At 40.1% G+C, this 27,526-nt stretch overlaps 1 protein-coding gene across 2 annotated transcripts in view; it reads left to right on the plus strand.

The window, feature by feature from the left end:
* Positions 1-2,154: 2,154 nt before the first annotated feature.
* Ubxn7 (UBX domain protein 7) overlaps positions 2,155-27,526 on the plus strand; it is a 45,866-nt gene continuing 20,494 nt past the window's right edge. Inside the window, exons 1-2 of one of the 2 annotated variants that reach the window (XM_051191329.1) lie at positions 2,155-2,303; positions 20,898-21,045. In XM_051191329.1, coding sequence (XP_051047286.1) covers positions 2,231-2,303; positions 20,898-21,045 — 221 coding nt within the window. In that variant the 5' untranslated portion in view covers positions 2,155-2,230. Of the gene's footprint in view, positions 2,304-9,695; positions 9,789-20,897; positions 21,046-27,526 lie in introns of those variants that run through there. The other variant, XM_051191330.1, reaches the window with a different exon arrangement.

Raw genomic sequence — 27,526 nt, forward strand, 5'->3', positions numbered from 1 at the left:
TTAGCAGGAGGATGGCGCTTCTTCCTCGGCCCGAGGCACTTCTAAAGTGTCACAGCCACTTTGCCATCAGCCTGGGACAACATTCATGCAGACAAGGGCGTGTCTTCAGAGTCAGTGGAGCTGAAGCCAGGCAGCACTGTGCATAAACCCTCCCCTCATTTTCCCTGCTGTTTTGAGCCTCTGCGATGGGTTTTCCTGACATAACACACAATGTTCCCAACAGCTGAATGCCTAAACTGAATGCTTTCTCCACTTTCTGGAAAGTGCTGGGGTCAAATCAAATTCACAAGAGTCTTGTGAATACTCCCTTCCACTGGACCCTAATATTTGTTTCTGATGGTGGTAACACTGGACCTAATGAGAAAGACTGGCCAGGGCTTGGCCACATGCCTTTATACTGAACCACTTCCCTGGCCTTGATAACAAAAATCTTTATTTCTGGAATTTATTTTTGCACTTTTGCTATGTTCCATCTCCCAATCTTGTTAGCTTATTTGTGTCCACTTTACTCTCCTTTTCATCTTCTCTGCCTGCCTTCCCTATGTGTTTTTGTTTTTTCCCCTCCTGGCCTGGAACTCACTCTGTAGACCAGGTTGGCCTCAAACTCAGGATCCATCTGCCTCTGCCTTCTGAGTGCTGGGACTAAAGGCAGAGACACCATTGCCCAGCTTTGATCTGGACTTTTTTGTTTTTTGAGACAGGGTTTCTCTGTATTGTTTTGGCTTTTTGATCTACAACTTAGGACCATCCAATTACATTGTGTGTTTTTTTCTTCTTCTTCTACTTTTTAAAATAATTTCTTTTGGGGCTGGAGAGATAGCTCAGAGGTTAAGAGAACTGGCTGCTCTTCCAGAGGTTGAGTTCAATCAGGAACCACATGGTGGCTCACAACCATCTGTAATGAGATCTGGTGCCCTCTTCTGGTCTGCAGCATACATGCAGACAGAGCACTGTGCACATGATAAATAAATAAATAATTTTTATTTGATATGTGTGGGTGTTCTGATTGGAATGAAATATTTGTGTACCACATGTGTTTGGTGCCCAAGGGAGCTGTCAGATCTTCTGTGACTGGAGTTACAGACAGCTGTGAGCTGCACTGCAATTGCTGGAACTAAATCTGGGTCCTCTGCAAAAACAACAAGTGCTCTTAACAGTGGAGCCATCTTTCCATCCTTCAACTCCTTTTGGGGTGGGGTTAAGGGGAGGGTTGAGACAGGATTTCTCTGTGTAGCTGTGGCTGTCCTGGAATTTGCTTTGTAGACCAGGTTAGCTTCCAGTTCACCAAGATCCGCTTGTCTCTGCCTCCGAGGGATGAATAAAAGATACTATAATAACTGAAATAATAAGTATTTAGAATCATACAAATTACATACCTATATAAAAATAAATGATAAAAACTAAGCTAGACGTCTCTTTCATCATTGCCTCTTTTTTAGTTGCAACCATTAGCAATGTTTTCAGGACCATTTTCCAGTGTTCTTTTTATATATTTTTTTTTATCGTATCTACATGTATACCTATCTTTGTTTAAAAAAAAAGTCATATCTGAAGAAAATAATAATGACCTGAGGGGACACATACTAAGACATTTGTTGAAGAAAAAGAGTGAACAATATGGTGGGTGTTGGAGGCTCACGCCTTTAATCCCAGCACTCTGGAGGCAGAGGCAGGCGGATCTCCGTGAGTTCGAGGCCAGCCTCGTCTAATTCCAGGACAGGCCCCCCCCCCCCAAAGCCACACAGAGAAACCCTGTCTCGAAAAACCAAAAAAAAAAGAAAAAAGTGTGAGCAATATTTATTAAAGTCTACCGTGGACTGGTTCATTTTTGACTAAGTTTTTAATTTACACTTTAGAATTTAGGAAACACACAAAACCAAAAAAATACCTACTAAATGTGAAACCCCGTGAGTAGCATGAAGTTCTGTATTTCAGTTCTGAAGCTTCTTTCCGACACTGGGATCCAACACGGCATTTAGGATACCTTCAGGGCTCCAAGAAGCCATTAGATGTTTCAAAGAATGCGAGGCTAGCAGGTAGGAACGCGGGAGTCACACCACATCTGGTGGCCGGGCGATGCAGGAGATTACGCCTGCGCGAGTCGCGCGCGAGCGGGAGGGGGCGGAGCGTTGGGCCGTCAGTGCGCCTGCGCACGGCCCGCCGCGGAGTGGGGGAGGGAGGCCCGTGTGTGTCTGTGTTGTTGTTCCGCGGCGGCGGCGGCGGCGGTAAGATGGCTGCGCACGGGGGCTCCGCGGCGTCGTCGGCGCTGAAGGGGTTAATTCAGCAGTTCATGGCCATCACCGGTAAGAGACGCGGTTACGGGGAGATGAAGAGTAGGGGGATCGGGAAGCTGTCGGGGCTGCCCCCGCTTCACCTCACCTTCATGCCTTCCTCCCTCGGGCTTTCCCCTCAGCTCCTGTCCTCTCCCCTGAGGAACAGGCGACGACGGCGCCCGGGGTCTGCGGTTCGGGCGGGAGGCAGCTTCCCCCGCGCGTGCCCCTAGCCCCACGGTTCGGTCTCCTCTCCGTTCCCAGACAGGCCCCCACGCCCCCTGCCAGCCCAGACCAGGGGATGGGCCGAGCCCGCGGTCCCCGAGGCCGGGGACCTGCGGGCGGGAGGAGTGGGGGGCCGCACCCGGGCCACCGCCCTCTTCCTCCTTCACCTTCTCGGGGTACCGGCGGCCCGCGGACAAGGGGTGCAGTGCGTCCCCTCACGTTGTCCTCTCTTCCCGACCAGGTCATCCTCCCTGCGCCCCTGCCTGCCCTTCCCCTCGCTGGGCCCCCCCCGGAGCCTTGGCGGTGGCCCTGGCGTGTGAGGGCCTTCTCGTCTTAACGGCAAGGCCGGGGTGGGGGGTGGGGGGAGGGGGTCCTGCCGCGCCTTTGCACATCCCGGGGGACTTGCCGCCAGGAACAAGGGGTGCGGAGGAGTACCTTAGGGATGGAGGATGTAAGATAGAAATGAGGGGGACCCCCAAGCTTAATGGGGGAAGGCCTAGAGTAATCCTGGGTGGCCCTTCCCACATCCTCATAATAAAATCAAAGATCGAGACGATGGCGCCCGAGCCTTTGCTGATAAAATAGGGATGGCGGCAGAAACTTCTTGCAGAGAAATCTGTTTCTGGGTGTTAATATCCACGAAACCTTAGGCCTAGGGTTTTCTTTCCCTTCGGACCCCGACGAAGGGCAGACGCAGGTTCTCTTAGCCCGGAGGGAAGGCTCTAAGCCATTCTATGAATGCGTTGTGTCTTGTTTCTCTCTGATGGTGCTCAACTTTTTTTTGCATGAGTTATTAGAGGGCGGAGCAAATGATGAAGTTCTCTGTGGAGTGATTTGAGAGAGCCGTACTCCATGTGCCTGAGTGTGATTTTGCTGTTCTAGTTTGTCATTTTGAAAAGAGGTCAGAAAGTTAGTTCCCCCTCTCAGTAGGGCTATCTTTTCTCTGTAATAATAATGTGTTAGATGTGGAGGATAGTTCTAATTCATGTTCTTGAGTTTGATGTGTCCGATCTGTAAGACATGGTATTTTACCCAATACATGTTGTTTGCAGTTTTATAATTAAAGCTAGTTTTATTTTTGCTCTGCAACTATAATTAAATGGTTGCTGCTTTTTTTTGTGTGTGTGTTCTCACATGGAAAATGTTAAAGCTTGTAAAATAGGATTTGTAATAAAGTTGAGGTGGAAAGTTAAGATAACTGAAAATATTGTTAGGCTCTGTGGTCAGATTATTGTACTTATAGTATGTGGATTTCCCAGTGTCTAACCAAACCAACATTATGGAAAGAAATTAGATTTCTGTGTATACAAGTTAATACTACTGCGTTGTTTATATCGAAAAGTCTAGTAAGACAGAGAAATATTAATTTTTTTCTGGGTGTCCTAGAGAAAGTATAAGATATCACTGTTTAATTTTAGGTTCTTGGGTAAATTACTACCACTTCATTTTCTTCTTCGAATTGGTTTCATTCAGAAACTCAGTTGCTTTAACCTTATATTATTTCTTGTGCAACATTTTGAAAATATATATACAGAAACCAAAATGTGCTGAAATAAGTAGCCTCAATTGTTTTAACACTATTTTTTGTATGTCAGTCTTGTTTCTGGCCTAGCTCCTGTGTTGCTGTATCAGATTGGAGTCCCCTGGTACATAGTGGTTTCTGGAGGTCTACAGTAGGAAAAATTCCTTAGAGTGGTCTTTTGTGAGGCAGGATCTGACTTTGTAGTTCAGACCTGCTTCAAACTCTGAATTCTCTTGCCTTAGCCTCTGGCTGCTGTATTTGCAGGCATGAGCCACTATGCCTGGTTCCTTGGACTATCGTTAATTTATTTCTTTTTTCTTGTATTTTTTGTTGTTGGAATTAAACTCAAGGTCTTGAATATGTTAAGTACCCACTCTGCCACTGAGTTTATACTCAAAGCCCCTTAAAAGTTACAAATATTTCTGGGGAAGTCGTTGGTGAAGAGTGAATGCCAAATGCTGTTCTGTCTGCTTCTGAGCTACAATGTCAGCCAGGCTACACGTCACTTTTTTTGAGACAGGGTCTCCCCATATGACTGCTGACTTATGTGGATTAGGCTGGCCTTGAACAAAGACATCTCCCTGCTTCTGCCTGTTTCCCCAGTGCTGTATACCAGCCAGGCTTTGAATTTCTATTGATAAATTTTAGGACTCTTGAGAAGATTGTGATGAACTATTTGAAACTTGATTAACCCTAATGTGGTACTGTACAATTAGTCCTGATTATGTTGAGGCAGGAAGTCTTTTATTTATTTTGTCTTTTGAGTCAGGGTTTCTCTGAAATAGTGACTATTCTGGAACTTACTATGTAGACCAGGCACACACACACACACACACACACACACACACACACACACACACACACACACAATCGTATGCTTTCTAAATGTGATAAAAACACTAAAAAAGAGAGAAGAAAATTAGTCCTACTAAATGTTGTTACTTTTGTTTTGAGACACGGTTTTGTATAGCTTAGGCTGGCCTCAGATCTATCACTATGCAGCAGGTTGTCTTGAACTCCCAATCTCCCTGACTTCACTTCCCAAATGCTGGGATTATGGTTTTGTACTACCACCTCTAATTTATGCCATGTTGGTACTTGAACCCAGAGCTTTGTACAAGTTGGCAAGCACTATCAATTGATCCACATCCTCTATTCTTGATGTTCTATAATTATACCATATTTAAAAATATCTGTAGTCATATTAGTTTCCTAACTACTAACTGGGTCCAACCCTACTTAGCCTCTGAGATCAGACATAATTAATTCTCAAAACATGAAAAAATAATGTAGTATTGGATTTATTCTGGGAGAAAATGTTTTGAACCCTGAAATTCCATTAACAGCAACCTTGGGCTTTTGTCTCATTACATGTATACAAATTTTACACATATAATTAGAATAATTTAAGAGGTAAAAGGACATAGAGCAAATAAAAAATAAAACCAGATGTAGTGGCACATACTTGTAATCTCAGCATTTGTTCATTGCTGCCTTCTGGTATGTGGTGAGTTCAAGGTCACACTGGGTTGAATAAGACCCTCATAACCAACAAACCAAAAAACAGGTGAAAATAAACTAGCAATCAAAAAATAAGGATAAACGAACCTGGTTGTGATGGTGCATGCTTTTAATTCTGGGAGGCAGGGCAGGTAGATCTCTGAGTTCAAGGCCAGCCTAGTCTATAGAGAAATCCTGTCATGAACACCCCTCCCCCCAAAGTACAAGGGCTGCCTAGTAAGAAAGAGCTTGTCTTTAAAAAGGCTGGGAGGGCTGGATAAATGACTCAGTGCTTAAAGCACTGACTGCTGTTAAAAGCACCTGGGTTTTATTCCCAGCACCCACTTGCCCTTTAACTTCTGTCTCTTAACTCCCTTTCTAGGGGATGCCCTAGAAGCATGCCCATGGTACACAGACATTCATACAGACAAAACTTCTCTACATTTCTTCTCTCCCTTCTTCCCTTCCTCCCTCCCTCCCTTCCTCCTTCCTTTCTTTTGGGAGGGGTAGGGGAAGATAAGGTCTCTATATAGCCTTTGCTGTCCTGTAACTTGCTATGTAGACCAGGCTGGCCTTACCTGCCTCTGCCTCTGCATCTAGACTGCTGGGATTAAAGTTGTGTGTCACCATGTCCAGTTCTGAAATAAACTTAAAAAACTGGAAGCTGAGAAGAATTTAAGAGACTATTAATGATGCTTTTTAAATTGCTTACTTATGTATGCCTGTATTTGTGTTAGTAAGTGGGAAGAGTATTGGATCCACTGAGGTTCAACTTAGAGGTGGTTGCAAGCCTCATGATATGGGTGGTGGGAACCAAACTCCAGTTCTCTGCAAGAGCAGCAAGCGCCCTTAACCTCAAAGCCTTCTCTCCAACCACAGAGATTTGCATAGAGTTTTGTGCATAGTAGGCATTTGTATAGTTCAAAAAGTTATAGAATCTCATTGTAGAAGAGACCTTAGTTTATTATTTCTCCAAAAGTTTTGAATGAATGGATTATTAGTCTTATTATTTGAGATGGGGTCTTACTATGTAGCCCTGGCTGTCCTGGAACTCACTATCAATATCAGGCTGGCCTTGACCTCAGAGATCTGCCCAAGTACTGGGTGTACATCACAATACCTGGTCTGAATATTTATTATAACATTAGAAATATTGGTGTGAGTAGTATTTGGCTTTGGGCCAGTTTCCAATCCTATTTTCTCTCTATTTCTCTTGGATTGATACTAAACTGTGTTTGAGAACATTGTGTAAGGAAACATTGCCATAATCTAGATATTAAAGGAAAATCCCTAGAATTTTACTAAGTATTTCAAAAGATGGTAATGAAGTTAGACCAAAAAATTCAGGTGCCAGGCATGGTGTCCTACACCTTTAATATTGGTACTTGGGAAGCTGAGGCTGGCTGGTCTGAGTTCCAGACCCCCCCCATGACGAAGGGTGACACCTTGTATCAAAAAACAAAAAGAAAGCCAGCCAAAAAGCTAATGGGAAAACACAGGAAGTGATACAGTGACTTCCCAGAAGAAAGTATTTCTTATCTGAACCTGGAAGAGACGTTTCTGACAGGAAGGACATTATGTATAGACTTGCAGGTGAGAGGGCGAGCATACAGTGAGAGAAGAGACAGTAGGTCTAGGGAGTGGTGAGAATTCCAAAAGAATATGGTTAGCTCGTGAGAGATGCAGTAAATGCAGCTACAAGAGCTTTGTAAGCCATTTTATTTTAGGGAATCTTGGCATTATTATGTTTGGGCTTTTTAAAGAAAGAGCTTATGAGCCACATTGGAGAAGAGATTCTCCAGACACCTGTTGGATTAATGCAAGGAATTCTGCATAAAGGAAGCAGAGAAAAGTGAACTTCAAAAGATAAAGAAATCTGAGAAGTCAGAATGCAGTTTAAGATCTTGTTTAGACATCTAGATGTATGTTAACAATATTGTTCCTGAAGGTATGGAAAAAAGAGGTTTGGGAAGAGGATAGGTTCAGTTTTGAATAAGTAGGGGCTGCCAGTCAGTATTTCAAATGGAACTGTGTAGTAAGTCAGTGAATACTTGGGTCTATAAAGAAGACAGATCTGTCATATTTGTGGTTGATAAGGCTATAAATAAAACAACAAGAATGGCATTTTAAAGGAGAGAGGAATGTGAGGAAATGTTGGCTCTAGGGCATGAAGCTGAAGCAGAAGGACCTGGAAACGCTGCAGAGTAAGTACAGAGAAGTAAACCAGAGATGTAGGAATGAAGTCAGGAGAGTAATGAATGACACTAAACATTACATGTGTCCTGGTTCTCAAACATCAGATAAGCACTGTTGGAAATCAGAACTCATGGAGCTGTACTGGAAATGGATTGTATGCCTGTAACCCAGTATTCTGTATTTGAACTCTAGAGTAGGCTGACCTCAAGCTCATAGAAATCGCCTGCCTCTGCTTCCTGAGTTCTGGGATTAAAGGCGTGAGCCACCACTGCCTGTCTCAGTGGTTCATTTCTATTAATGGTAAACAGTATACCATTTAGTGATTATCCTACACTTTTATTTATCCATTTACCAAGAAAAGGGCATATGTGCTTCATATGGTGGCACAGGAGTGTGGTGGTTGAACTTCTAGTGTTAGAGAAGAGTTAAAAGAGGGGAACACACTTGTTTCCAGTTAGAAAAATTACAGATAAAGCTGCTAAAAGCAGTGTACAAATACTTTCATTTATCCTGCCTTCCTTTCCTCCTTGCTGTGCTAGAACACCTGACAAAAGCAGCTTCAAGAAGGAATGGTCTGTTTTGGCTCACAATTTGAGGGGATAGTCTGTTGATATGAGTAGAAGTCAGAAATGAATCCTCGGTACTCTGGCTTTTCTAATTTAGTCCAGGGCCCAGCCAGCCCTACATTTAGGGCATTTGGAAATGCCATCAAAGATACTTAGAGGTGTGTCTCCTACGTAATTTTGAATCTAATCAAATTAGCGATGAAGATTAACCATCACACCTTACACAGATTCCCTACAGGTTTACTTACTGGATCATATAATACATGAATAAATGGAAGATACTGCCAGATGGTTTCCTAAAAGCTACCATGCCTTTTTTTTTTTTTTTAACATTCCCCTGAGTAGTTCAGGAGAGTTCCAATTCTCTGCATTCTTGTGAGTGCTTGTTATTTTAGACACTCTTTAAAGCCTTTTCTATAAGTGTAATACAGTTGTGGGTTTAATTTGCACTTTTCCTAGTGACTGTTGTTATAGACATTTTTACCTACAGTAATTTACCACCCATAAACCTCTCATACCCCAACTTTTGTTAAGAGTCAAAAAACAATGCTCTGTCAGACAGCAAAGATTGTGTTGGTCATTTTTGTTCCTTGGATATTTCTGGTCAAGGTAATTACACAACAGGAAACAGTGCTTTAAGTTTCCATGGTATTACCTTCTAGTCCCTGGAGTTTTGCTCCTTGGTGCAGTAAAGGGTTGATTGGCTTTTTCTAACCTGATTTAGTTGTTTCCTTTCCCTATATTTTCTAAGTGCTGTTTTGGTGCATACATTTTTTTTTTTTTTAATGGCACAAATCCACTTTAAATTTTTACTTTTTGTTACTTTTAAGTCTGGGAGGGGTACAGCATCACATAGATTATTTGTTCAGTGGGCTTTAGAAGAAGGTTGCTTCAGGATTTGCCACTGTTTCACTGTCCTGAGTTACCTTTCCCAGATGACTGGGTTTGTTTGTTTTTGTTTTGTTTTTTGCTTTATACACATAAGCACTATCTCTTGCAAAGTAGAATTCAATTTCATCTTGGGTATAAACACTTTTTTTTTTTTTTGAGACAGGGTTCTCTGTATTGTTTTGGAGCCTGGGTATTCAATCTGTAGACCAGATTGGCATCAAACTCACAGAGATCCTTCTGATTCTGTCTCCCGAGTGCTAGAATTAAAGGAGTGTGCCACCAAAGCCCAGCTCAACACCTTTAATTTTAAGAAGAGCTGTTTGCTGTCTTTAGTTCCAAAGTCTTCACGTGTAGCTAGCAAAAATGTCCCTAAACCACAGCCTTCTAGACATATTTTCCTTTTAGAAATCTTCCTCAGCAGACCTCCACAGGCTCCAAGATGATGGAAAGAGCTGGTGTATACATTTAAAAAAATTTTTAGCTGGTATTGTGATGTCATCTATAATCCAGAACTCAGGAGTCCGAGTTAAAAGCTAGCCTGTACTACATGAGACCTTGTCTTAAAACAATGAACAAAAGCTTTTTACTGAAGTTGAAATGCTCCAGTCTTGAAGACTGGTAAGGTTAAGGTTTGAATTGTTGAAGTTTCAGTTTCTCACAGCCATCACCCACTTTGATTTTCACTGGTAGATAGTCTGGTAATCTAGTTTACTTTTTTTTTTTTTTTTTTTTTTTTTTTGCTGGGGTGAACTTGGAACCAAAAAAAAGTAACCTTTCTAGGCAGGTGGTGGTGTTTTATCTGTCCAGCCCTGAGGTCTTGGAACTCCCTCTGTAGATAAGGCTGGCTTCGAGATCCATCTGCCTCTGCCTCCCTAGCTCTGGGAACTGGGATTAAAGCCATGTACCACCACACCCGGCTTTTTTTTTTTTTTTTTTTTTTTTAAGATATTCCAGGCTTACATCAAATTCTGTCTGTCTTCTTTCCTTTGCCTTCTGAGAGCTGGTATTATAGATGTGAACAACCATGTTCCACAGTTTTCTTCTTCAATATTGATTGTTACACTTTGGTTCCTCATTGATAGTTCTTGTATTGACACTGAAAGTAATACAGCAAATTGGCATGAGGTCTATACATTCGGAATAACCCTTGATTTCTATCAGCTGTGGTGGATACGTGAGCTAGACTACATTATAGGTTTGGAGCTCTTTCCTCATAGATGGAGAAAGGGTGTAAACTAAGAGACAGCAAGCATCAAAGACATTACTTCTCAATAAACTGTGTGCCCCAGGTTAGGCTAAGTAATGGTGTTTTGTTATTAGCAACCTTAAAACATTGGAAGGAGGAAAGATAAGGAGATAAATAGGAAAAAGGTACATGTGATGACAAGCTGTAGGGTGTAATTTGTACCCTAGATTATATAGACTCCTGGGTGAAATTAAGCTATTCTGCTGCTATTTACAATACTAGGACTTCAAGTAAATGTAAACAAGTTTATAGATGTCTTCATCCTCAAGTTTATTTAATTACTCTCATTGGAAAGCATGATTTTTGTTGTAAAAATAACAAGTGATATTTTTACAGCTCATCTATGAAAAATTATTATTAGGACTTGAAACTGAATACTTGACTAAGTTTGTTGCACTGCCCTTCTGTCACATAGCCCTCCCCTTCCCCCTTTTTAGTAAACCCTTACTCCTTCCCACTTTCTTATCTGGGAGGAAACTTCTATTGGGATTTGCTGTATAAATTTCTAGTGGTGTAGAACTGTTGAATCTATTACAAAAGAGTTAACTCTTAATGTTACTGGTTTCTTTTGGATAACAAACTACTGCAAATATTTTAGTAGTTTAAAATGGCTTAACATACCTTTACTTTTATAGTTTTTTTGTTTTCATTGTTTGAGATGGTTTCTTTGTGTAGCCTTGGCTGCCCTGGAACTCACTATGTGGACCATGTTGGCTTCAAACTCACAGAGATCTACTTGTCTCTGCCTCCTGAGTGCTGGGACTTAAATATATATGCCAACACTTGCCCATCTCAGTGCTTCATTTTTATACTAGTAAGTAGTATACCATTTCATGATTGTTCTACCACTTGGCTTTATTTTTATAGTTCTTGAGACTAAAAACCTAAAATGGAGGTATGCACAGGTTTTGGGGGGAAGTTTCAGTCTATCATAACAGCCCAGCTTTTCTCCAATAAATGACAGTCCACTACTTTTTATTTATGACTACATCAAAAATGGCCTTCTGTTTATTAAATGCCTGGAGTATTTCCAGATGTTTGTTAGATATGGCGTCTCATCCCTGTGATTCTAGTGCTCCACCAGCAACTGGGACCTTTAATTATCTTTCAGTGATCTTCTGTTTCTGAAAGGGATTACTAACAGAGAGTGACTGATGTACTAGAAAAGGGTTACACGGTCGTGGTCTTGTTTTGTTTTTTGAGACAGGATGGCACTATGTAGTCCTGGTTGTCTTGGAATGAGCTATGTAGCCCAGGCACAGAGAGATCCCACTTGCCTCTTCCTCCTGAGTGCTGGGATTAAATGCAAGAGTCACCATGTCAGCATTCCTGTTATTTTCTAAATGAGTGTATAACACAAGGGAAGCACATATTCATAGTATCAGATAGACAAGAGAAAGATAACTGAGACATTACTTGACCCATATACTATGTGACAAAATGGTTCTCCTTAAGTGGTATATATAAATATTTAAATTGCATACTCTGCATGTTATTCATTGACAGTAAACATACAGTTTACTGTCATACAGCCTGGACATTTAGTAATAGCTAGCTGTTTGCTGGTTAAGAGCTGTGCCCAAGTAGGAGGAATTTATTTGTTCACAGAAACTCAAATAGAAATGGTCAGAAGAAAGCATTAGAGCTCCTGGAACTAGAGTTAAGAATGGTTGTGAGCCACGTTGTGGGTGTGAGGAATTGAACCCAGGTCCTCTACAAGAGCACCAAGTGCTCTTAACCATCTCTTAGCCATCTTTTCAGCCCCTCATATGCATTTTCTTAGTTCACATAGCTCATGATGTTGGTAATACTTTCTTCTTGTGAGAGAACTAAAGCTTAGAGAAATTAGTTAAGTTACTTAATCATACAAGTGGATGACATGGTTAGGATTTGGGACCAAGTTTATCTGAAGAGTTTCCAGGATCTTTATCTGTGTTATATACATTCTTTTGCAGAAGGGACTATGCAAAATGTCTTACTATTATTGAGTATAGAAACTGGGCATGCAATTTTTATAGATTATAACTTCTTTGTTTATTTTGTTTTGTTTTTTGAAACAGGGTTTCTTTGTATGTAGTTCTAGCTGTCCTGGAACTTGCTCTGTAGATTGGGCTGTCCTCAGATTCACAGATTTCACCTGTTTGCCTCTGCTTCCTGAGTTCTGAGTACACCACCACGGCCAGCTTGATTCTAACTTTTTAATATCTCTCTATCCCTAGGTACTTAAGCCTTTTCCGAGGGCATACATTTTTTACACTGGTTAAACTTGCCTTTTATAAACTTTTTTTCCTTAGATTTATTTTATATCATGAATGTTTTGCCTGCTTGCATGTATGTATGTGCTCTGCATGTATGCCTGGTGCTTTTGGAGGTCAGAAGAAGACACTAGAACTGGAGTTCCACAGATGGTTGTGAGCTGCCCTGTGGATGCTGGTCCTCTGTAAATGTTCTTAACTGCTGAACTAACTCTCTAGCTCCTGGTGACTCCTTTTAGTTTGATAAAAATTTTTTACAAAACTCTAGGTATGTACATATAGATACATAAAGTATACTATACATAACACATTTATTGCTAATAAATCAAATTTGTTTATAGAGACAAAAACCTATATAAATCCAGGCTGACCTTGAATCTTATATATAGCTGAGTATGTCCTTGGATTTCTGATCCTCCTGATCCAATCTTCCAGTGCTGGGATTATAGGTTTGTGTCACTCTCTTTTCTATTGCTATGATGGGATACCATGACCAAAGCAACTTATAAATCTATCTCTCTCTGTTTCTCTCTCTCTCTCTCTCTCTCTCTCTCTCTCTCTCTCTCTCTCTCTCTCTCTCTGACTCTGTCTGTCTGTCTGTCTCTGTTATTGGGACTTGCAGTTTCATAGTCCATGACTGTCAGGGTGGGGAAGAATGAGGGTGGGCAGGTATGGTGCTAAAGCAGAAGCTAAGAGCTCACCTCTAGAGACAGCTGTGAAACAGAGAGCTAACTGGATATGTTATGGGCTTTTGAAACCTCAAAGCCCACCCCCAGTGACATGCCTCATAATCCTTCCCAAACATCTCTACCAACTGGAGACCAAGCATTCAAATGTCTGAGCCAAAAGGAGCCATTCTCACTCAAACCATTATAGTTACCATGCTCTGTTTTGTGTGGTGCCAGGTATCAAACTCGTAGCTTAGTGCTTGCTAGGAAAGCACCTCTATGTCCTCAGCACAAGAAATTTAACTTAATTATTATTTGTTATTATTGAAACTGTGTAACCTTGGCTAGCCTAGAACTTACTATATAGACCAGGCTGGTCTCAAACTCACTGCTGAGTTTAAAGGTGTACAGCACCTGTCTAATCTTTGTTTGTCTGATTTGGGGGGAATTGGTGGTGCAAGCAGTGCTTGGGGAGGACAAGCGATAATTTTCAGAAATTGGTTTTATCCTTCCAGTGTGGGTTGGGAATCTCTCTCAGGTTATCAGACTTGCTTGACAAGTACTTTTGCCTACTGAGCCATCTTTCTGTGCCAAGACATTTATTTTAAAGTAATTCTTTGGTAAAATATAATTTTTCCATTTATTAAATAAAAACCATTTACATAGTGATATGTTTACTTTTTACATTAAGAACTCTTAAATGAATATTTGATACTCTAGTATGTAAACCATCTTCAGTGCTTTTCAGAGTTGGTTAATACTTTGATTTCTGTATCAATGCTGACAGTGCTGCTGCACAGGTATATCGTGATGACAAGTATGTATAGTTGGGAATTCTGTGGGGCAGTGGTAGACAGTCTGGAGTGTTACACAGAGAAACCCTGTCTTGGGGGAAAAAAAAAAAGAAGAAGGTTTTAGAAATTTTAGGTCAATTTTTTTTTGGGAGGGGGGGATAGACAGTTCAAAGTATTAACAGTTTGCTAGAGGATTTTTTTTTAATTGTTTATTTTTTATGCATTGGTAGTTTGCTTGGTGTTTTGCCTGCCTGTGTGTCTGTATGAGGATGTTGGATCCTGGAGTTACAGACAGCTGTGAGCTGCCATTTGGATGCTGGTAATTGAACCTGGGTCCTCTGGAAGAGCAGTCAGTGCTCTTAACTGCTGAGCCATCTCTCTAGCCCCCTATTTCGTTATTTTTTGAGAAAGGGTGTCACTCTCTAGCTCAGGCTTGCCTCAAAATTTATAATCCTTCATCTGCCTCCCAAATGTTGGGATTACAGGTTTATGCCACCATGCCTTGCTTATACTATTTTATTTTATTTATGATTCACAATTGAAGCATCTTTGGATTCTGGTAGGAGGGGGGGTGGTGGGAAGGCGACAGTAAAAATTTGTGTGCAGTGATCATTTGTCACACTTCTCTTTCTTTTTTTCTTTGACTTTCCTTTTTTGTCTTCTCCCTTTTTGAAGTGGAATTATATTCTGTAGTGCAGGTTAGTCTTAATCCTGCTTTCGCCTCTGGCTGAGGTCTGTCATATAGCTTGTATGCAGCTCAAGAGAGACATTGAGTTTTTAAAAAAGGAAATGGAGAGAATCACATGTTATTTTGCTGTGAAAAAGTGTATCAAGGTTACTGGTGAGATGGCTCAGTAGGTAAAGGCATTTGCCCCTAAGCCTGATGGATCTGAGTTCAGTCCCTGTGGCTCACTTGGAGAGAACTGACTTCCGCAAGTGTGATATGTACACACTTCATACACCCAAGATAAGTTTTAAAATACAAACAAACAAATAGAGCTAGGCATAAATAAATACAATGTAAACAATATCAGTGTGTTTTTCTCTGGAAACCCCACTCTTGGGGTAAATCTACATTTACTCCTGTTTAAATATTTTTTAAAAAGGAGCATGACCAAGAGCAGAGTTCTTGAGAAAAGTCTGTAGAGTAGAACTTTATTTAGAAAGTTGATTAGGAGTGATACTCCTTAGGAGAAAATTGTAGAACTTGGCTGCTTGGTGGTGTTCATAGTTGAGGGAGGCAAAGAGTCTCAGAAAGCTTCTCAAATTTACCAGTCTGCTGTTTTTTAGGCTTTATTGATTTCCTGATTAATTCCTGATCTTGGAAAAATACTTGTTTTGCAAAGGATATAGGTAAATGTATAGGGTTACAGGAGGACATGGAATTGCTACACTCTGTTTGTGGATGGACATACACCTTCTAAGAACCTCACATTTAGTTTTTTTTTTTTTTTTTTTTTTTGTTTTGTTTTGTTTTGGGTTTTCCAAGACAGGGTTTCTCTGCATTGCTTTGGAGCCTGTCCTAGAACTAGCTCTGTAGACCCGGCTGGACTCTGAACTCACAGAGACCCACCAGCCCCTGCTTCCACCTCCTGAGTGCTGGGCGTAAAGGCGTGCACCACCAACACCGGGCTCTCACATTTGGTTTTTGAGGAGCTCTCTAAAGCCTGTCATTTCTGTTTGTTTGGGTTTTTTTTTTTTCAAGATTCCATTACATTTGTGTGATTGATTAACCTTTAATATTTCTACCCTTGCTTAATCTGCCTTTGAGGTGGTCAGCTTCCATCCTGAGAGCTGCCATGGGCTTTCAGCTGTTAGTCAACTCCAAATGCATTCCTTAAGATACCATTTTGAGCTGGGGGTGGGGTGGGGTGATGGTACACTCTCAGGAGACAGAGGCAGGCAGATCTCCGTGAGTTCCAGCCAGTTCCAGGACAGTCTCAGAAGCTACACAGAGAAACCGTCTTGAACCCCTCCAACCCCAAAAGAAACATTTTGAGGATTCTGAGGGTTTTTTAAATTGTATGCAAGAAAATAGAACTGAAGACCCATGTATTTCATGTCATGCCACATGAAATATAATTTCATATTAATCCAATTCTCCCCTTCCCCACAAGAGATATTTATTTTTTAATTAAAAACTAATCAAAATTAATTTCAATAAAAAACTAATTACTTTTTTTTTTCCCATTTTTTTGGTTTTTCAAGACAGGGCTTCTTTGTGCATCCCTGGATGGCCTGGAATTTACAGAGATCCACCTGTTTCTGCCTTCCTAGTACTGGAATTAAAGGCATGCACCACCACTGCCTAGCAAAAATTAATTACTTTTTATTTATTGTATGTGTGTGTATTTATGTGTTTGTACATACATGCACCATAGGACAACTTGAGGGGGGTAGGTGTAGGTATGTAGTAGTGTTTTAAAGACAGAGCTTCACTATGCAGTGCTGGTAGGCCTGGAGCTAATTATTTAAAAACAGGCTAGCTTCCACTACCTCAAGTCCTTCAAACTTTTTACTTAATTACTGCAATAGGCCCCTCCAAGCACATCATTCCATTCTGCTGCAAGAGTATCCTCCAAAACATAAGGGTAATTAATTATACCACTCACCCACACTTCCTTAATGACTTTTCTCCTGACAGCTACAAGATAAATCCCAAAGCTTCAAAGTCAGTCCTTCATGATAAGGTCTCAGTTTATTTTGATTGCTTTGATAATCTTCTCCATATAAAATTTACTAACTAAATTAAAAAAAAATTAAAGTCAGGTGTTGGTGGCACACACCTTTAATCCCAGCACCCAGGAGGCAGAGGCAGGAGGATCTCTATAAGTTTGATGCCAGCCTGGTCTACAGAATGAGTTCCAGGATATCCAAGGCTACACAAAGAAATCCTATCTTGAAAAAAACAAAAAAAAAAATTAAATGCTTGGGATGCCATTATACCCACCTTCCCCATATAGTTCAGGCATGCTGATGCACCAAAAGTGTTAATTTGTCAACTTGTCTGGTGCAGAGTTACATTTCCCATGTGGTCTTTGAAAAATTTCCATCCAACTGTCAACTCTTATTAATTATACCTGGGGTTGGTTACCTTGAAAAATCCACTAAGCTTTTAGGTGAATATCCCTTCAGGCTTAAAACAGTCTTAAGATAAAAGTTCCAGGGCATACTATACTATATCATAGTAAACAAATCACAGATGAACCCTAGACAAAGGTGGCACAGACCATAATTTCAGTACTTGATGGCAAATATGTGTACCTATTGAGCCAACTTTCTGGTTCCTAATCTCAGCACTTAGGGAGCCAAACCAGAAGGACTTCAGTTTGAGGCCAGTATGGGCTACAATGTGAGACCCTGTCTCAATAAAAGGAACAGCGACTTGGGGGGTGGGGGAGAGATGGCTCAGTGTCTAGAAACTCTTCCTGTGCAGTCATAAGGACCAGAGTTTTGATCCCACCACCATGTAACAAGCTGGTCTCCAACTGCCTGGGACTTCAACTTCAGAGGAGGCCTCTGTGCTTTTAGATGTGTGCAACTAGACATGTGTACATGCACTTACAAATACACACATACAAATAAATAATGAAAAGAATAAAAAGTACAAGGCTAGAGAGAAGGCTCAGTAGTTAAGAGAACTAACTGTTGTAAATAAAAAGTACAAGGAAGACGTCATATGACAGTTCAAGTGAAGGGTTTTTTTATTAGGGGAAAGGGATCATAAAAAGAGAAAAGGAGACTGGGAGACCTGCCTACAGGGACAGGAGCAGCAGGAGAGAGGGGTGGGGGTGGGTGAGGGGTGGTGGAGAGAAAGAGAGAGAATGGGAGATGGGCAGGGCCCTTTTAAAAGGGAACATAGTGAACAGGCACAGGTGGTGCTCTTAATGGCTGTGGCTGAGGGTGTATCCTGTCTGAACTCCAAGGGCAGGCCAGTACAGATGCCTAAATACTAACACAGACTAGTCTTGCAGAGGACCCAAGCACATGCATTGACTCAAAACTACCAGCTTGAGGGAATCATACCCATCTTCCTCATACACATATTAAAGCATTTACTTAACATTGTACTATTATTAAATAACCCTCATAGTCAGATATTGGGGTGAAAACTTGATTGATAAGTGGCCAGTGACCCTTCTCTCTCTTTCCTCAAAAGGGCTCACAAATCTTTCTAAGCTCCTCCCTAGTACTTCCTGTGTCTCTATATGTATCCTGGATCTTCCCAAACCCCTATGGCTAATTCTGGTCAGCTAGTTGCTAGCTCCACCCCCTGATTCAAGGCTAACTTTATTGGCTGTCTCGGAGTGTTAGTGAGGACAAATATCCTGCAACAGTATATACACAATGACAAGATTAAAAAAAATAAATAAATAAAAATAACAACAACAAAAATTGGATAATGAATGAAAGCCAGGAAAATAAGAGACAGTGATCCATAGAGACTTGTAGAAAGTTTATGTTGTTATAACATATGTTTTATATTGTGGATGTAATTGAAATTGAAAGTTGAAATAGGATTGTGAATTAAGGCTTTTTTCTTTTTCTTTTTTTTTTTTTTTTTTTTGTTTGTTTGTTTGTTTGTTTGTTTTTTCAAGATAGGGTTTCTCTGTGTAGCCCTGGCTGTCCAGGAACTCTATAGATCCTGATCTATAGATCAGGCTGGCTTCCTCTGCCTCCCTAGTGCTGAGATTAAAGGTGTGCACCACCACCACCCAGATGAAGAATTAAGTAAAAATAGAACTACTTATAAAGGACTGGAGGATGTTAAAGTCATACCTAAACAGCAAATATGTGAACTAGAAGATAGCAGTGAAGATATCACCAGGTCAAGTGAGCTGCCATGTGCCTGTAATTCCAGGGCTGGAAGGCTGAGGCAGGAGGCCAGCCTGAGCTACATAGCTAAACCTATCTCAGAAGGAACAAACAAACATGATACTGCTGAGAATGAAGATATAAAGAGGCAACATTAAAGAAAGAAAGAAAGATGCCGGCACAAGCCTTCAATCCCATCACTCAGGAGGCAGAGGCAGTTGGATTTCTGTGAGTTGAAGGCCAGCCTGGTCTACAAAAGGTGTTCTAGGACAGCCAAGGCTGTTATACAGAAAAACTCTGTTTTAAAGAAACAAAAAGTAAAGAAAAGAAATCCAGTGAATTCCAAGGAATGAAGACTAACCTTGACATTCACAGTGGAACTGCAGGCCAATGAGAAACCTTAAAAGCTCTAGAACCAACAGACTGCTATAAAAATAATTTTCTTTAAGCTGACAACTGATTTCCCAGCTGTAGCAGCAGAAGACATTGGAATTCTGTTTTGTGTACTGAGACAAAACAGCTGTCAGCCTTGAAATGGCATGCTCAGTAAAATGCTTTCACAGTACACATTTCAAGACAAAAATCTTAGAGCATTTTCTGCCAGTAGAATGAGATTCCAAGGGATATAATTTAGATAAAGAAAACTCATCCCTGATAGGAAGCTCAGGGTGATTTGCAGTGGCTGCATAATATTTAAATCAAATACATACTAGCTTTATGTTTCAAAATTTGCTTCATTAATTGAATCTATTCTGAACATATTTCTGGACATTTTATGCATGTAGTATTTCATGTTGATTTGATTCTAGAAGTCTGTACAACTAAGTTAAAAAAGGAATTTCTTGGTACATGTAAAATTGTTTTTAAGAGGACTTTACCAATTTACATTTCACTCAACAGATTGTGCTGGCTCTATTTACAAATGACTGTTTGGACCAGTTTTAAATAACAAAGATTGACATTTCTTACCAGACATTTATATCTTAGACAAAATTGTCTAGGTTACTTCTCTTGGTTTGATATTAAAAATGTGTTCTGAGTTGAGCCCTAGCCCAACCCCTTCTCAAAAACTTTTGAATAGATTTTTAAAAAATTTTAATTGAATTGCATTCTTTCTAACTTTCTAGAATGCAGTCTTTAATTTTTCTTTATCCCATTTTCAGTTTATTATTAGTAACAAATAATATACTCAACCTGTTGTGTTTTTTTGGTTTTGTTTTGTTTTTGAGACAGGCTTGCACAGGCTGTCCTTGAACTTAGAGGTGCCCGAGTCCCAAGTGCTTGTATATCCCACCACACTAGGTAATTCAGCCTTTTTTTTTTAAAAATTGCAAACAGAGCTAAGGAGATGCAAGCATGAGGATCCCTAGAACCTAAGTAAAGGCAGTTACCATAGTTACATACCTGTAATCCCAGGGCTCCTTCCTACATTGAGATGAGAGGCTTATTAGGTAGCTAGCCTAACATAGGTAGTGGTGGACAAGAGACTCTCTTGTCTGACAAGGTAGAAGCAAGGAATGGCACCAGGTATTGTCCTTTGACCTCTGTGCATGTACTGTAGCACATATATGCAAAGAAATGACAAATAAATAACCAGGCGTGGTGGCAGTACTCATTCATGTAAGCCTAGTGTTTGAGGCTAAGGCAGAAGGATTTCTGAGTTGAACACTTGGCTTGAGTTACAGTGTGAGACCTGCCTTAAACAAAAACCCACATACACACTTAAAAAAGGAAAAGAAAACAAATTTGATTGCAAAATAGTCTGTACTGCTGTGATACTGTTGTATTATTTTCTACCTCTGTATTTATACCAACTCAACAACAGGGCAGAAGTAAACAAATGTGCAAGTCATTTTAAAGGGGAAGGATTGTTAATCTGCTTGGGGATTGCATGTTTTAGTACGAGTTTGACTGTAAGATGTCATTTTTAACTTTCTTTTCTATTTCAGGTGCAAGTGAAAGTGTAGGAAAACATATGCTTGAAGCTTGCAACAACAACCTGGAGATGGCAGTCACTATGTTTCTGGATGGTGGAGGAATTGCTGAGGAGCCCAGTACCAGTTCTGCAAGTGTTTCTACTGTCAGACCACACACAGAGTATGAATTTATTATTTATTGTAGCAGATACCTTTTGCCTAAATTGCATTTTTATCAAAGTTAGGTTAATTTTCTAGCTTTGAAAAACATTTAAGGTTGAAAGAATCTGAAAAAAATATGTGGAAACTTTTGTATTTACTATACCTTATATTCTCTAGTGTTCCATCTTGTCTCTTTAATCTTTTCTTTTTTTCACTCCTCAAAAGAACTGTGGGTTACCGATGGGCAGGCAGGTGACCGAGTACGGGTGCAACTGCTTGATTATATTTGGCCTGAGATTGGAATTTGTGGGCTCCAAAGCCACCAGCTATACGACAAAAAGAATTTTGTTGGCTGAGAATTTAGCTCAGTTGACAAAAGTGTCTAACATTCAAGAAGTTCTGGGTTTAAGCCCCAAACCTAAATAAGCCAGACTTAGTGACACATGCTTCTAATCCTAATAGTTAGGGGGTGAAGATGAGAGGATTGGAAGGTCGGGGTCATCCTAGCTACAGAGCAAGTTTGAAGTAATTTTGATGTTTTTGTTTTTAAAGAACTTTATAGATTGGTGTTATTTTGCATCTGAGGAAACAAGAGTGTGGCCATTTTTCCAAGCTACACAGCAGTTAAAAAGCAGGCATAGTCTAATGAAGTTCATATTTCCAAATGTAGATTTTCCTACATTTTTTTCAGGAAAGTAAGTTTTCTTGAAATGGTTTTGAAAACTAAGGTTGAAGCATGTATAGCTTAGTGGTAGAATGTGTGACTAACATGCATAGGACCTGAGTGTAAGATGTAGCACTTTAAAAAAAAAAAAAAAAAATGTAATTGTGTATGATCAAAATAGTAGTTTTTGTGGTTTGGTTTGGTTTTTCAAGACTGGGTTTCTCTATACTGCTTTGGAACCTGTCCTGGAACTAGCTCTGTAGACCAGGCTGGTCTTGAACTCACAGAGATCCGCCTGCCTCTGCCTCCCTAGTGCTGGGACTAAAGGCATGTGCCACCAACACCCGGCAAAATACTAGTTTTTTAGGGGCTGGAAAGGTGGCTCAGCAGTTAAGAACACTGGCTGCTGTTCCAGAGGACCTGGGTTTAATTCCCAGCATCCACAAGGCAGCTCACAACTGTCCATAATTCCAGTTCCAGGGGATCTGACACACTCACACAGGAATGCATGCTGGCAAAACACCAATGCACATAAAATAAAAATAAACAAATCATTTAAAAAATTCTGGTCCTTTCACTAAAGGCATTACCACTGTTTATAGAACTGTATATATTTGATTTTCTAGCTCTCTGTATTTTATTAGTGAGAGTTTACAATGGATACATAACTCTTGAGCAAAATTTCATGTCTTTGGAAAGCATTAGACTTGAACCTTGTTGGGCCACAAGCCTCTGCACTCAGATGGTCATTGGGTTTTTTGTTTGATTTTGAGATACCATTGCTTTGTGGCCTAGACTGACCTTGACTTCATGATCTACTTGTATATTAAGATTCCAGGTATGCCCACAATTCCTGGCTAAGCATTGACTTTAACAACAACAAAAAGCTTTAAAAGGGGCAAGGTGTAGTAGTCCAGTTCCATCACTTAGGAGGCAGAGGCCTGCAAGATCTGTTTGAGTTCCAGGCCAGCCTGATCTACATAGTGAGAATCTGCCTTGAAAAACAAAACAAAACAAAAGAATACTTAATTTAAAAGTCCTTAAGTAAGACTAATACTTTTAGTCTTTTGTAATTCTCATAGTTTATAATATGAGAAATTAAATGAGGAATCATTTTAAATACAACAGGCAAAGGCCCAGAGTTTTATTTTTATTAAATCAGATGTAATTTATTAAATCAGACATAAGAACTAGGTCACATACAAGTACAATTGTTCTTTGTTGAGTTAGTTTCAGATCAATGGAATATTCTTTCTACATGAGTTATAAACTTTAAAGATCATATTAATAGTTTGCAAAGTTTTTGCTTGTTTGTTTATTTTCTGATGACCATTTGTCTCCAGTGTGCTTCCATTTCCCAATATGGCTTAGAGCTTTAATGGAAATCAATATTGAGCAGGTTGATATGTTATGCACCTTTAATTGCAGCACTCTGGAGGCGGACAAGTGGATCTCTGTTAATTCGTAGACCATTCTTGTCTATATAGCACATTCCAGGCTGTCCTGTTCCAATAAATACACATACAAATAAACAAACAAATAAATAAACAAAATTGAAACATGTTTTAGTTGATAGACACTTAAATAGTAGATATTTGCAATTGATTTGGGGGAAGCATATGTATGTATGTATCTATGTATTTGTTTGCTTGCTTGCTTACTTACTTGTTTGTTTGTTTTTGGTTGTGCCTGAAATAGTGAGTTACTGTATATTCCTACCTGGCCTGGAACTCACTATGTTAGACCAGGCTGGCCTCAAACTCACAGGTTCTGGGGTTAAAGGTATACACCACCATGACTGGCACTTTGGCTTTTTTTGTTTGTTTGTTTGTTTGTTATTTTAATGACTCTGATAGCAATGTGTGGCTATTGAAAGATAAATGAAACTCAGGGTCTCACCATTGCTGGGCAAGTACTCTGGCACTGAGTTAAATCCTAGCCCGATAGCATTTATTTTACCTTTTTAAGGTAAGGTTTCATTGCTTTGTCTAAGCTAGTCTCAAACTCCTAAGCCTCAAAGAAAGTAGCCTTTTAAGAGCAAATGTTTCTCATAAATGAGTGTTTTTTCCTTAGTTACTTACTTACATCATGATTCGGATAGATTGTTTATATGCAACTGGTGAACATTTAATAGTAGTTCCTAATTCCTTAACTAGAATTTCCCTTCCAATTCACCATCTCTATTTTTCTGCTTATTGTAGTTAGCATTGCCAAATATCTTTAGATATACAGTAATTAAGTCTTACCTTATAGGAACTTTTTTTTTTAAAGAGAGAGAGAGAGAGAGTGTGTGTGTGTGTGTGTGTGTGTGTGTGTGTGTGTTCACTCTTGTACCCATGTGTGTATGAGTGCTCATGGAGGCCAGGAGAGAGAGTCGGATTCTTTGGAGTTCCAGGTTTTGTGAATGATGGGTTCTTAATTCATGATTGAGCCAGCAGCCCTTAACCACTGAGTCATCTTCATCCACAAGACTATTAATTTATTTAACTGAGATATTTCATTGGATTGCAGTTGAGTAACTTAGATTGAGGCAGTTTTGCACATCCCCTGTCAAGTGCAGTATACCAATTTTAAAAAATTTAATTGGATAAAAGTTTTTTTTTTTTTTTTTTTTTTTTTTTTTTTTAGCAAGGTTGTGATGGCACCTGCCTTTAATCCTAACACTCAAGGAGGCAGAGGCAGGTGGATCTCAGTGAGTTTGAGGCCAACCTGGTCTATAGAGTGAGTTCCAGGACAGCCCCCAAAGCAATACAGAAAAACCCTGTAACCAAAAAAGGGGGCCTTTTTTTTTTTTTTTTTTTTTTTTTTTTTTAAAAGCTTGGCAGGATAGTGCACACCTGTGATCCTAACACTTGGGAGGAGGGGACAGGAATAGCAAAAGTTCTAGGACAGTTTTGGCTGCATAATAAGTTCAGGCCAGCTTGAGGTACATAATACCCTGTTGAAAAGTACATTTATTTTTTGGAAAATCTTTTAAAGTTGTGTAATGGGCCCCACCTTACTCACCTCCCCTCTCCATGTAACTCTCCCTGAAATGGAGTCTTCCTTTGTTGCCCCAGGATGGACTCTTGGGGTCAAGTGACTGCCTGCTTCAGCATTTTAAGTAGTAAGCATTATAGGCATGGGTCACCAAAACCAACTGGTGTTTCTTTTTGATTAAAATATTTACTAAACTTCCTTCTACAGATACATTGTCTGTTCCTTCAGGTTATTGAAATTCTGCATATGAGCAGTGACCTATGTCCAGTAGGAAAGAGCAGCTGGGTGTGGTGGCACATTTCTATAATCCCAGCACATGCAGGTGAGATTTCTACCACTGAACCACCGATGGTTAATCCTAGTACTTAGAAGATTGAGACAGGAGAATCTCAAGTTTGAGTCCAGCTTGGGTTATGTAGTAAGTAAGGCTTGTAAACAAAAAGTAGGAAAGAATATGTAATGTAATCTTGAATTATTCTTCAGTCATTTGTCTTATTATAGACTTGTCTAACTGGTGGTTCTTTAATTATGGAATGTTCATTGGCAAATGAATATTCATAATTTTTAAAAATATAAAGTATGTCTTGGAATTCTAAGTGTTAAATGTGGAAATTCCAACTGTTAGATATTGAAAAAGAATAGGGCCTTGTTAGATTTGATGGCACATGTTTATAATCCCAGCATCCTCTGCTGTATTTTGTTTTTAGTTTTTTTGAATCAGGGTCTTATGTAGATCAGGCTGGCCTCAAACTTATCTGACTTTGCCTCCTTAGTGCTAGGATTAAAGGCATGCATCAACATGCCCAGTGCAATCCCACCTCAGTTGTGAAGATTGAAGCTTGAAGCAGCCTAGTTAGACTTTGGCTTAGAAATAGTCTCCAAAAAAGTGTGTGTGGTGAGCACGGGGTTTTGCAGGACAAAAGAACACATGGTAGAACTCATTAGATCTAATTTAAACTGATCTTTATTATAATTCTTTTTCCCCCATATATGTGTTTGGGCATGTAGGGTGCCATGTCACTTATGGAAAGGGTAGAGGACAACTTGTGGCTGTCGGTTCTCTCCTTATGAGTGTTGGTTTTAGGGATCCAGTAAATTGGTCAGGCCTTGGTGGCAAGTGGCTTTACCCCATGAGTCATCTTGCTGGCCCATATGCTTAGAAGTCTTATAAGTTACTGCTATTTTCTGTGATAATTAAGTCCAAAAATATTAAGTTCCAATATTTGGTTATGACTTTAAATAAACTGATTTTAAAGGTAACCTGCCATTTACTTTTTTTTTAAATATTTATTTATTTATTGAGACAGGGTCTCTTTGCATATTCTTTACTGTCCTGGAACTCACTGTGTAGATCAAGTTGGCCTTGAACTTAACAGCAATCTACCTGTCTCTTTGCCTCCCAAGTACTGGTACTAAAGGCATGTGCTACAGTGCCCAGATCCCATTTATTTGTATTTTTAAGATCTTTTAAATTTATTTTATGTGTGCAGATGTTTTGTCCTTGCATGTATGTCTGTGCACTGTGTGCCTGCCTGGTGCCATGGATGCCAGAAGAGAGTGTTGGGTTCCCTGAGAATGGAGTTAACAGAAGGTTATGAGCTGCCATATCAGTGCTAGAAATCAAACCTAAGGTCCTCTGGAAGAACAGCTAATGCTCTTAGCCACTGAATTACCAGCCCATTTATCAAAACATTTTGCATTTCACCTTCCTAGAAAAAGTTTATAAAAATATTTTTTTTTTTTTACTGAGTTATTAGTGAGTAGTTATATTGATTCTTTGAGGATGCACTTTGAAAAGAATGTTTATTTCCAGTGCTTGGGATCAAATGCAGTGCTCAGCAGATATTAGGCTTGTGTTCTACTGCTGAGCTCTATCCCTCGCTGAGAATAGGCTTTAATTTTAAGTAATTTATTTAAAATTTGTATTACATTTATCTCTTGTGTGTGGATGCGCATGTTTTGGCACATTATGGATGTTAGAGGACAGATTTTTGAATATCAATTTTCTCCTTCTACCTTGTGCATAGAAATGAAATTCAGGTCATCAGAAATGACAACAGGTATCTTCACCCACTGAGCCATCTCCCTAGCCGCAGAACTACCTTTTAAAGGATGTGCCAGAGCGATGGTTTGATGGTAAAAGCCCTGGTTGCTTTTCTAGGGGACTAAATTCCTAGTACCCACATGGCAGCTCACAGTTGTCTGAACACCAGTCCCAGCACATCTGAGGGCATGCATGCACATAGTGTGAAGGCATATGCCGTGTCTGCATGGCCTGGGACCAAGAATCTGTGGAGGGTGTCGGGATTAACAACACATGACTCTTGCTTGATGTTAAGAAGGCCCTCTCTTTTCTTTGCTCCTGGGGCTGGCTTTTATACCCCAGCACCAGATGGAAGAGGAGGAAGTGGAGGAGGATAGTCAGTCATCTCAGGTTCCAAGGACCGGTTAGGGTGTTTTCAGGGGTCCGTCCCAGGGTTCCAGAAACCAAAGGAACATTTTGCCTTAGAAAACATGTTTTCTTCTATGGTTACAGCTGCCTGCCTTGAGGGCATCGGGGGAAGTGAATTCTTAGTCAAGGTCTTAATTCCCACAAACATATATTGAGGCAAACATTCATTCACATAAAAAATGAAGTCTCTTTGGGTGGTGGTAGCCCACACCTTTAATCCCAGCACTTGGAGGAAGAGGCAGGCAAATCTCTGTGAGTTTGAGACCAGCCTGGTCTACAGGAAGCAGTTCCAGGACAGGTTCCAAAACTATACAGGGAAACCCTGTCTTGGGGAAGGGGGGGGGGGGACAAAAACAGTGAATGAATGAATAAAATCTTGCCGGGAAGTTGTGGTAGAGGCACAGC

This window comes from Phodopus roborovskii, unplaced genomic scaffold (assembly GCF_943737965.1).
Source record: "Phodopus roborovskii unplaced genomic scaffold, PHOROB, whole genome shotgun sequence".
Classification (NCBI taxonomy): domain Eukaryota; kingdom Metazoa; phylum Chordata; class Mammalia; order Rodentia; family Cricetidae; genus Phodopus; species Phodopus roborovskii.